General features: G+C 50.1%; 1 protein-coding gene across 1 annotated transcript in view; it reads right to left on the bottom strand.

Moving 5' to 3' along the window:
- The window catches only part of LOC128274550 (uncharacterized), a 58,551-nt gene that overhangs the window by 17,639 nt on the left and 28,862 nt on the right, over positions 1-12,050 (bottom strand). The window contains exon 3 of the mRNA XM_053012779.1: positions 1,182-1,392. Coding sequence (XP_052868739.1) covers positions 1,182-1,392 — 211 coding nt within the window. The remainder of the gene's footprint in view (positions 1-1,181; positions 1,393-12,050) is intronic.

Raw genomic sequence — 12,050 nt, 5'->3', positions numbered from 1 at the left:
GTCACAAAGCTTTTATGCCGTCCACCGCCACGTTCCACTCTTTATCCTTGACCTTTGGCCGGCCTTCGGTCGACTTCCTTACGCGCGGCACGGGATGGCCCACGGTGGGATGCATCTCGGTGGGATTTTTCATTGTTGAAGATTTTTTAACGGAACTGTGGAACTTTCTTTTCGGACCACTAGACCAAAAATCGACCGGCCGCCATTGTGCTTTGGAAACGCCGGCGGGTGGGCCCTTTTATTCACTCACACACACACACACACCCGACAGTTCGAATGGCCCTGGCCATTGTTCGCCACTGTTTAAGTCCCTTTTGCGTTTGGTCAACACACTCTCTCTCTCCTGTGAGAAGTTCTGTGAAACGAAGCGGAATTAAACACAATTCGTTGGCAGATCAAATGTTCCGGGCCAAGCGGATCGTGCGGGAGTGTAGCAATATGTGCGCGCCGGGGGAGTGGACGGACGGGTGGTGGTAGTTTTTCAACTATTAGTATTTTGTTTGACTTCCGCGTCCTCGGAGTGCTCGGACTGGCTGGCTGGCTGGCTGGCTGGAGGTCAAAAATGCCAAATAGCTTTAGCCGTGGTCCGTTGAAGCCGGATGGACCGGATGGATGGACCGAGCTGAGAGCGAACGTATTTACATTTCCGTTTTATTGGAGTTTTTCCTCCGTCCCGATAAACATGCAACGTGGACGTGCAATTATGAAATAACAATTTTGCCGCGGCAGCGCTCTAGTGAAAGGTTTCTCAGAAATCGACATAAAAACTAGGATGGACTTTTTGGCGCAGATGCCCCTCGGTTGCTAAAAGAACGTGCTAGAAATAGGACTCTCCCTCAAAAAAAACGCTACTACAGTTCCGGGATAAAAGGGTCTTTAAATTAAAGCAATGCCAGCGCACTGGCATTCGGAATGAAGGTGGTTTCTCGGAGTCACATGAGTGGGCAAAACAGGAAAACCCAAAACTCGGACACGCACACCGGTGAAAGCGTGCGAAAAAAAAGCAGCGAGAAAATGCACGGCACAGAAACTAAATAGAAGAACTAGGACAACAGAAACACAGAAAGAGAGAGAGAGAGCGCGACAGAGAGCGGAGAAATATATAAGGAGAATAGAACAGAAGATAGGGCAAGGAAGGCGCACCGAGCTGGGGTGCCGAGGCCGCCGCCGCCGCTACTGACCTGTGACGTCCAGATAAACGGCAAGATTTATTTTCGGCTCCGTGTTCACCTGACACTCATAAATTCCGCTATCTTTCTGCTGTGCATACTCAATTTTCAGATCCCAGTCGTCGGAGTCCGGCGGGTGGATCACGGAGAAGCGCTGATCGCCGGTGTAGGTGTAGATGTTGGACGTCAATATGTGCAGATCCCGCTTGCGCATCCAGGACACCTGCAAGAGAGCGTGGACCGGGGTGGTGGTCCGTGGAACGGAAAGGAAAGTCATTAAGATTATGAGTCGGTTCGATGTGTTTTTGTGCCCTCCGGCGGGCCGCAAAGAGGCCTGGGCCTCTTAACATGGGCGAGGATTACGACTGGGTCTTTGGGGTTTTTTTTTCGAAGCACGCATTACGCTGTGTTAAGTGGAAAAAATATTCGACAGAACGGGAAAGGATTAAACGTGCCATTAAGCCGACCATTACCTAATTGCGGCCCGGACCCGGCCATCTCGTGGAAAGTGAATTGATATTTCTTGGCTTGGCCGATAAGCTGATTTGTTGGCGCTCAGGTTTGTGGCGCTCACAGCACCACTCGACTCGCCTAGAGCCTTCCGAAGGTTCCGTTGCCAATGTGCCAACCTCAAAAATGGTTTGATTGATGTCTTTAATTTATTAATTGTACGGTTCACCGAATCCTTTAATCTGGCCGGGCAGGGTAATTGATTATGGTCGACAACGAAGCGAATGCCACCGACCACACCGAGGCGTCGATGGCCTCGATTGATTATCCCGTGGCGTGCCTGTTATGTTAATAAACAGACACCTTGTCAATAGCCCCGTGAAACAAGTAAATCCGCTTCCGGTGGCTCGGGGAGCGAATTACCTTGACCAACACATGATGGCCATTCTGGTCCAGCCGTTCGGTAATTATCACCAGAGTTGGTTTAGCCGATGTCTACTTCAATCATATACATATTTTGCTGTCTAACAAGGGTCTACGAGAGGAGGGACATAATTCTTGGCTCTCGCCTCAGTAGGAAGTTGTGGAAGGATCACATTTTCATGATTTTTTCGTGATCAATTCGACACAAATTCGTTCCGGAACCATAACCTTAAAAGAAAATGACATAGTAAGTAGAATACATTTTCTCTAAGCGGGACGGGCGATCGAAGAATGCTTCGATTTTTAGCCACATGTCACCAACATTACTACTTGCACTCGCGCTGTCATTTAGTGGAGCGGTTATACATACGGGTTGAGCGCTGTCCCCTTTTGTTATGATTTATTCATTGCACTGATGTAACAAAATCATTATTTTCTGATTTCATTTGATTCATAACGAACAATGTTTTTATTTAGCGCCTTTAGATTTCAATCTCCTAAAACCACAAGGAACAAAATATTGACAGCTACGACGCGCGTTTGTTTACAAACATCGCTCTTGGATCGCTTCTTAAAGAAATCAACCTATTCTAGGTTCAAGCAATCCAAGCAATCATCATCGAAAAGTTTGCTTCTTAAGTTTGCGACTCCACCGACTACGGGTGCGCGCGGTGTAACAAAAGAAACCATCGTAAGGACATCAGTTCAAATGGAATGCTTCGAATGCCCTCAAATCATCCCGCTTGGGCGTGGGTTTGCTGTGCGGGTGCACTTAGTTATCCATTAAACACTCATCGGGCGCATTTATCTTATCGCTTTTCCTCTTTATTACCGGCAGAGAAAAGAACTGGAGGCCATTAGATATCGCAGAAACAAGCAGAAGAGCGCGTTCCCACCGATGGGGAGCGTTCCCGGACGGACGGACGGACGGCAAGTCTGCACGGATCCACCACGGGGTCCGCATCGCTACGTTCGCACGTTACACACGCCGATCAATTAATCATTTGTGCGTCATAAAAGTTCATGAAAAATATTTTCTCACTGGCACATGAAAAATTAGTGGCGAAACGGAATGGCGGACCGAAACTTCCGAAAGTGGTATCCGTATTGACCAGTGCCGGGGAAAGGATGAAAAAAGTAACGGCGGATCATACATCACATACGGCGACGGGACCCGATACAACTTGCATGAGGCAGTCCAGCAACGACGACGGCGGCCCCGTTGCAGTTCCGGTTGCATACATTTTTCGTGTCGCTAGATGCCCTGTTTTTTCTATCGGCCCCATAGACCGGCCGAAACAATAGGACCGTAGACCTGCTGGCTGCCTTTTGGCGCACGTGAATAAAGGATTGTAGTCCCGCCGTTGTTTTCTATTGGCCACAGCGTCGTCGTCCGGCCATCGCGTCAAGACTAGAGCCCTCGATCGAACAAACAACACGCTCGATGGGAACGCCAGTTTGGGTGTCCCTCCGTCGAGGCCGAGGCAACAAAAAACCTTCGCTCGGCTCGGGTGGGTAAGCTCTCGATGATACCACCAGGCAGCCGCGGCGGGTCCTGACGTGAACGTGCCGCGTTGGCCGTAAAATGTCGCTGGCATGACGAAAGGTGACATCGCGAACGTGAGGTCAGACCAACATGCGATGCTGCTGATGATGTGGGTGCCCTGGCCTGTCCCGTTCCGTCGCCGATACGGGGCGGCACAACACAGGAGCAACACGAATTGATGAATTATAGACTGAATATTTATTTCAAAATTTTCCATTCGCATCAAAAATGGCGCCCGTGTCCCGGGCGGCCCGTCCCGATTTTCGTTGGCCACGAAGATGCGCCCCCTTCACGAAAAAAACGGGGACACGAAAGTCGATGAAATGATGGGAAAAATGTCAGCTCAATTTGATTTTCCGGTGAAGTGACAATTCGGATTCCTGTTTTTCGTTTCTGAGTTCGCCACGCCGTCCGTTTCTCGTTACTCCGTCCGTGCGTCGGCCGGATTATATGCAATCCGCCACACAACGGACACAACGGAACCGATGTAACTGATGAGTTTCTCTGGAGCCAAACAAAAAAGGGCGGAAAATGCGTAAAAAATAGCAAATAAAAATGTTTGTCCATCACGTCAGGGTGACGAGTGGACAGGGTGATGGATAATTTGTTTATGAGTGGATCGAACCATAATGAAGTTTCCCGGCCCGGCTCGGGGTCCGCTACGTGACCGACCGGCAGTTGGCCGGGACGAGCTTTAAATTGCTTTAAGTGCCTGGGTGTGTGCCCAGAAATTGAATTAAGTGCATTCCGAATGGCCGTCCACGCCGTTTTCCGGGTGATTTGTGAATGTTTCACTCGACCGTGAACGAGGGGAACTCGGGTGAACGGGTGAAGTGTGCGTGTTTACACGATTTTTCAACGGCTGGGCATTTCCCCGTTGCACCCGACGGAAGGCTTTAAAGGCGAGGCCTTGAAGGTGCACCGGTGTGCGCTTTATGTGATTATAACGATTTTAATTTCATTAAACCCCTCATTATGGCCTCCTGTGGGCTGAGAGGCACACACATATAAATTCACTTTACGCCACGGACACGACGAGGGCCCCACGCAGTCCGTCAGCGCCACGTGTGTGATGATGACTTCCTTGGACAGGGCGCGAGCGCAAAAAATTAACTCAATTAATGTCAAGCCAAGGGGCCACGAAAGTTGTTTGCACCGCCGACGCCGACATCCGGCGGCCAGTAGTAGGTACATCGTGAGCGTCTAATTAATGCCGGTGGACGAGTTCGCTGGCAGGAGGAAGTTAACTTTACGTGACGTCGTTCCGAACCCAATCCCGACGGCGGATCCGACGATGTGGTGCACAAGAAACGGCCCCCCGCGCAAGTCCGGACGCTGGCAGCGATGGTCTTCAATCAGTCATTCGTTTATGCGAAAGATAAATATGGCCGCCCCGGTTCCCGGTTTGCTTGGTTTGGCTCCGAAAAATGCTGCCAAAAGGCACCACCGCATAAGCGGCAAACTTTTGCCGGCGGAACGAAATTACTGACGCGAGCCCGCGCTGGTGATTACTCTCCCATGGTGGCCACATAAGCAGCACTGGGGGCCATAAATTGGCGGCCAGGCCCGGGCCCGGACCAGATGAGGCTGCTTAGCCGGCTGTGGCACTGGATCGATCGCAAACCGTTGCTGAGGCGCTGAGACGCTCTGGCGTCGATTAGGAGGACGAGCGCTTGACGAGACGTGGCCCGCGGGAGAATATTTCTGCTTGGCCCCCCCGGGGGAGCCACAGACACACACAGGCACACACTCTGATGTATTATTTTTCAATTATCGGAGATTTATTTAATTAAGAAAATCATTTACGCTTTTATCATCTGGATTGCGCAATCGACGGGCGGTTGTCTCTCTGGTTTCCGGCCAGTGCGCACCCGGCCAGACACACCCAGACACGGTATGGCTTCAGCTCGCAATCCTTTTCAGGGGATGCTCCGGTTTCCGGCTTAAGCCGTGCTGACTGCTCCCCGGGCCCCGAAAGGCGACAGTTCTGACGGCCCGGCACGAAATCGATAATTAATTTCATCAATTTAATGGTTTGGCAGGACCCCTGTGTGTGTGTGTGCTGGGAAAAAGAAACCCAGCCCAGTCGGTGTCGGTGCGAACGGCCGATGGCCGACTTATTACCGGGACCGGGAGCAACCATGTCCTGGCAGTCGAAAGATGGTGTGTAAATAGGAAAAAGCTTTTCTCGGTTCTCGTCGAAAACTGCAGCTACTTTACTCGTTGGATGTTAGGGCCGAGGGGCCCCAGAAGGAACATGCACTGATTCTTAGCACAACTTTATTTCGCCAAAGAAAACCCGGCCGCGAAGCACCACGACAACGAAACTTATAAGATAAAGTAGTTGACCTTTACCATTCGGCTTCGGCACAAATTGGCTCGAGCCAATTTAAGTTTAATGTGGAACAAAAAACCGGCAAAAAAATTAAAGTAAAATAAAGCCAAAGTCCGTGGTGGTGGTGCTGGGCATTCTTGGGGTTTCGATCCTATCCTGTGCTGGCCGGCGGTCGGTTCCCGTTCGTGGTTTTGCGCCGGCTTTTTTTTGCTGTCTCTGCCCTGCCCTCCTGGCAGTGTTTTATGTTTGTGTGCTTTAGTTTTGTGTGCCCTTATTGCTGAGTGCTTCTGAGGGCTTGTTGATAGTAACTTGCCCACTGGGAACCCCTGCGCAACTGCACTGCCTGCGTTACTGTTTTCGGTCAGTTAAGTTTCTCTGGCGGCAATATAAGCTCAGTTCATTATAAAGCACCACGAGGCTAGTACTGCAATTTGTTGTTGGGCATTTATTGTTTCAAACTCAGAAATTAACCGTTAAGCGCCCGGGCGCTCGAAAGTTTGTGCAGAGAACAGAGATTAAACATCTGATTTTCGAGAGCCGGGCCCGGGGATTGGATTTGATTGGATTTTGAAATTCTTTTTTAATTATTCAGGCGGCAGCGCCGGAACTGTTGTGGCTGTAAATTTGTAACTTTTTTATGGAACCAAATACCGCCTCGCCTGTCCTTCGTAATAACGTATTTCCGGTTCCGAACACGCGAACCGAATCCCGCAGACGGGTCATGGGTGCCGTAAACAATTTTGAAGAAAATTTAACGACCATAAACTCGCACCACGCTCGCCGCCATATTGTTTCTCAGCAGGCGGCGCAATTTCGCAATTCGCAAAGCACACGTAACTATGCCGCGCGAAGGATTCCACGTGTGGCGCCCGTCACGGGCAACCGGGCGCCTCCTTCGATCAGAGGTAAAAGCTTGTGTCGTGAGTAATTAAGTTTTGCATCCTCCAGGCGAAATTCTTGTAAGCTCGTTCACGAATTTTTGACCCGGACGAGGTGCTTTATGTTGTGTGTCAGGAGCACCGGAACAGAGCTGAAGAATTCAATTAGTAGCCGGGGGCGGGGTTGGGCAAGAACATTTGGGGCCATGCAAACGAATTCTCCTATGAAATTATTGTCGACTCATGCCACACACAAGGAATGCGTCGTCGTCGTCGCCGTAAGATGCTGCCTTCTTAAAGGGAAACTCTCTCGAGGCCACATGTTGCCGGAAGCGTCCCATTCGGGTCGCTCGTCCGTCGAATCGAACCCGTCGAACCCGATCCCGGATCCCGATGCCCTGTGTGCCGGGCGACGGCAGCGCACTGATTGATTGGTTTAATCATCTGTTAAACCGTTTATATGCGAATAATTTAGCGCGCTTCGCGACCGAAGGCTAAGCTCGTCCCGACGCACCGCGATCCGGGCAACCGAATCGGGGGGGCAGAGAGAGGCCGGCCGTGGGTCATTGATGGATTATCGATTTTCCTGTCCCTCCTCCGGTTGGTAAGATGAGCCGGAAACGGCTATAATACCCGAGCTAATGATAGATTTAATGTCGTGACAGAATACGTTTGATGGGAGTTTTGCGATAAATTGAGTGAACGCTCGCACGTCACGCATAATTATTGGGGACCGGGGGGACATTAGGCGACCAAGGACTCAACGTTCAATTTGCAGATAACTTCAGGCATCAGGTCACTTGGCAGACACCACGAAACATGGCCAAACAAAGTGCATTCGTTCCGGATTGTAGAGGAAACGCTTACCGAAGCACTTCTCACTTACATCTTCCGGGGAGTCCCGGGACGAGGTTTTTGGCAGTACTTGGCAGCTTGTGTCGGGGCAGTTCTTACGATTCCATTATCACTTCGCTCGCTCGCTCGCGCTAGTTGAGTAACTTTCTAATGTATAAATTAGGTCCGGGGATTGGCTTTGGTGGCGTGCGCGTAAAATGAGGTTTAAGGCAGCAAAGCAGCGAATAAAAAACCGCCACCACCACGTCCTCAACATATCTTATGAGTTATGACATCGTTTGCTGGTCGTCGTCGTCGCAAATCCACTGCAGACCAGACCCCGGGGCGGACCCGGTTTCTAAGTTTTCCAAAGTTGCGCCGCCCCGTGCCGGGGATTGAAGATTTGGTTCGCCTCGTTCGTGCTTGTTTTGCAAGGGGTCGAAACAGCGCACCGCAGCAAACGGGAAGCCCAGGACACGCTGAAATAGCGGAGAACATAAATTTTGCTCGCCGATGTCTTTTTGGGACGCGAGCAGCGAGCGGCGCTACGTAGTCATTTGGTTTCGCGTTCGCTTTTTCCGTTCTTTGTTTGAGTTCGTGTTTGTTGAGATTCTTCAACCGACGGTGCTGGTGCTGGTGGTGGCCAATCACGACCCAAGGGGTGCGTCCGCACACACAGACACACGCGAACACGGCGAAGCGAGGTTCAACATGATTTATTTTAATGTATTTCCATTTAGACTATTTCCTTCTTTTCGGTTCGATTTCGTTGTTGGGCTGCGGTTGATTTGAACGCGCGCGCACACACACGTAACGGGGACACGACTCGTTTTAAAAGGCGAAAAACTTTTCTACGTCGGTGTCCGGGACGGCAAAAAAATGGCCGCAGAAAACGCAGTCCGCAGTCCGCGCCACTTTTTATGGTGCACCGTCATTTCGGGTGGGGGGAAGTTTTACAAGTCAACTTCCATCTAGTATGCTTAGAGAGACATGCTTTGTGCCAAGATTTTTTCACCCGCCCCTCCCGGTGGTCCTGCCGATAGTCCTGCTGCCAATTGACAATCGGTGTGTGTGCTCGGGTGCTGGTGGCCAAGTGAAATGTTGATCCGAAGGTCTCAATTTACGAGCATTCGGCACGCCACGCCGTTCAGGTCCCCAGAGGACCACGGCGCTCAGCGTGTGAAGGTGACGAGAATGCAATTTCCAACCCCATTGACCAACCGGCACCGGGACCAAACCGGTGACCACACACACACACACGTACAGCGTAATACACTGACGAGGAGCCGTTAAGATAAATCACTGGCGTGTCATTCGTGTTCAGCCAGAAACCGCTGACAGTGATGTATTATGGTGAGGAATTTATATCGACCATTCTTAAAATGTGGGCTTGCAATCGTCGAGTGGCACGCTGCATCCTGTCGAGCGCCATGCGTGCAGCAGCCCGGGGCCCTGGCCATAAACTGCGGCCCCTCAGAAATATGGCCCTGTGTTTCAAGCTGTTCCGTCCAGCAGCTAACATTTAAACTTGCACCGAACCCTGCAGAGTAACCTACGGTGGTTACCTAGCAACGCCTGGTCATGCTGAGCAAACAGCGTTCAGCATCGATACTTTTGTGCTGCTCTGTATTTCAATCACGATGGATGGGCTTGTTTATTTAAATTACACAGAAAAACAGCGCACTTGTTGACAGTAAAAAGGTTGTCGCAAAGCCACACGCCATTCACCGGAAAGCGAGAACTGTACAGTGAAAACATCAAACCAAATGTCACTCACACAATAGCTTAAAACATACCGAGCGATGTGAAATATCACTCCACACCAATCACCCAGCGCTCTATGATTATGACACCCGATGCGGTTTAGATTGACGCATAAATCCGCAGCGACGGCGCGGTGCTGTGACATGCTTTGATGGATTCAAATGAAATATGAATCAAAGCGTGCCTTTGTTTTGGTCATCGCAAAATAAAAGGCACACAGTTTGTTTTTATAACCATCAAAACCAATCTTATTGCAGCGCGGAATGAAACGTGGCGAAATGGCCAGTACCTGGGGCCATTACGGCGAGGACGACGAAGCAAGTAATGAGCTAGTTTTATGCCACAGGCGGCGACGAGAGTGGGCTCCCGCATTGTCTCCCTGTTTGCGTTGAAGAATCCAATAAAACGATAACACGCAGCATCGTCTGACCAGCTCCATCGTGCCGTCCTTCGCCCACCACTTCGCGGCAGTGCGAATGGTTTTATTTTCAATTAGGATTTACAGCACTTTAAACTCCTAATGACCGTAAAATTCACTGGGCTATGGGTATTACTGCCACTGTCCTTTCCGCAATTTCACGCTCTCGCGCCGGGCGCGTGTGGTCGAGTCGCGACAGGAAGTCGGCCACTCTCCTCGACGCTCGACGATAAAGCTGTCGCTGTCGTCGTTGCACCACCCAGCCGCCCATCCGCCCCAGCGTGTCCGAGCGACGAACAAACAAAACATTATGAAAAACATCTTCTCATTTGGCGAAAGTATACCTTCCCAGTGGCGGCCGGAAACAGCACGACCCGGCGCAGCAAAGATTTAATTTTTATCACCGTCTTGCTTTCGCCGCGACGGCGTCTGTGTCATTTTTAATATCCTGTGCTCTGCCCGCGCCACGTTTCCGGCGGCAGTCTGTCAAAGGTCGGAGGGACGGAAAGGGAGAAGGGAGCGGAACGATCATCACCGGAAGTGGCGCTAACGGAGAGGTGAGAGATTCGAGACATTTAATGGCGCTGCGCAAGCGGAAACGCGTTCGCCAAGCATCAGTCCTTGCGGCGTAAACAACCGGCGCCTTGGGGAGTGGAAGGAACCGCGGAGCGAAGCGGAGCTGGTTTATCGCACAACACGAGCCTGTCTCACCTTAATTGGCTTATTACGAGCGAACGATGAAATATGATTTATCAGCCAGTGGCGGTGGATTGACGGAACGGAACGGAAACCAACTCCAAGGCGACGAATCCCAAGATGGTAAGTTTCTTTTACACTAAAATTTTATTATCAACACACTCGGTGGGCGGACACGACCGCACGACGACGGCTTCAGGAGAAGAGGGCCCACCGAAAGCATAAAAGAAACGGGGGCGGCAGCCACCCCCACAAGCATCGTTATGATGCGTGGGTAAGATACTGGGCGGCGTTTCAATTTGCCAAAAAGATATTGTCACCGCAGCGAGCACGCTCGTAAATCGCGGCCGATGCCGATGCCAAGGATGTCTAATTATTTAAACAAAGCCAAACAGCCGACGGCGGATGGCCAAATTAGGGGGGACCGGTTCGCGGTTCGTTTAATCTTGTTTCGAGATTTCAGCGGCCTTTTTTTTTTACAGCACGCTGGTCGATTAAGATGAGTGAGTGTTGAAATGCCTTGAGCCTTAAAATTCTGTTACGGTTCCATGAAACTATTAAAACAGGGTAGGCGATCGGCAGCAGTGTAAGCAACCCTGCATCTTTGACATTAGCTGTCAGATTGACTAATGTCAAACCGCGTCGGAAACGTCATGAAACGTCAATACAATCAGACACACTTTTCGTTAAATGGAGGCGCCCAATAAATAAAATGGTCGGCTTTATGCTACCGAAAACTGTTAATGGTGAGCATTATTGGGCCATTTTATTGGCCAGGACGGTGCCACATGTTACATGAAAATCGCAAGGGAACAAGTCAAGGACTCTAGCTGGCCTTAAGAACAATATTCGCCTATACATCGGCGTCATATCCACCGAAACATTAACCAAAGTGTCGGAAAACGCAGAAAATGGGGCACATTTCGTTACCAATTCGAGAGGTGGCCTTTAAATTGATATAATTTTCATAAAGTGGTTCTAACAAATCTCCTTGGTCCAAACTAAAAGAAATTTTAAATGAACAACAAACAAATGATATTTTAATGTATTCTTTTAAACGAAACAAAGACTTCCACTTCCGAAGGCCCAATATCCTGTGGATATGAATAAGCTTTAACTTTTAACCTTGTGAGCCTGTTAAATGTCCTGTGTGGGATCGACGTACAGATCCCTAATCCGTCATGCCATGATGTTAATCGCATGTGAAGCAGAATTTGATCAAGATGCACCCATATCCGTCGTGATTGGGCACGTGCGCTTTAAAAGGCTTTGCTCGCAATTTACATTCCGCAACGGTGCGCTGCGCTTTAACAGATGCGCCACCCCAAATTGGCGGAGATCTAAACGAATTATCCCCGCACAAGACTTTCCATCAAGGAGCAACATTCTCACGACGTACGCCGTGGTTCTTCGTTCTTGTCGTTCGCTTCAATTTATCTTGATAAGAACTAGCGTCCCCCCAGTGTGGGAGCGCCACTAGGATCGTCACACCGAAAGGATCTCTTACCTTTTGCAAAAGCACATCTTCGCCAGCGGA

The sequence above is a fragment of the Anopheles cruzii genome, chromosome 3 (genome assembly GCF_943734635.1).
Source record: "Anopheles cruzii chromosome 3, idAnoCruzAS_RS32_06, whole genome shotgun sequence".
NCBI classification, from domain to species: domain Eukaryota; kingdom Metazoa; phylum Arthropoda; class Insecta; order Diptera; family Culicidae; genus Anopheles; species Anopheles cruzii.
The sequence above is the reverse complement of the archived record's forward strand: the minus strand, read 5'-3'. Positions and strand labels throughout refer to the sequence as shown.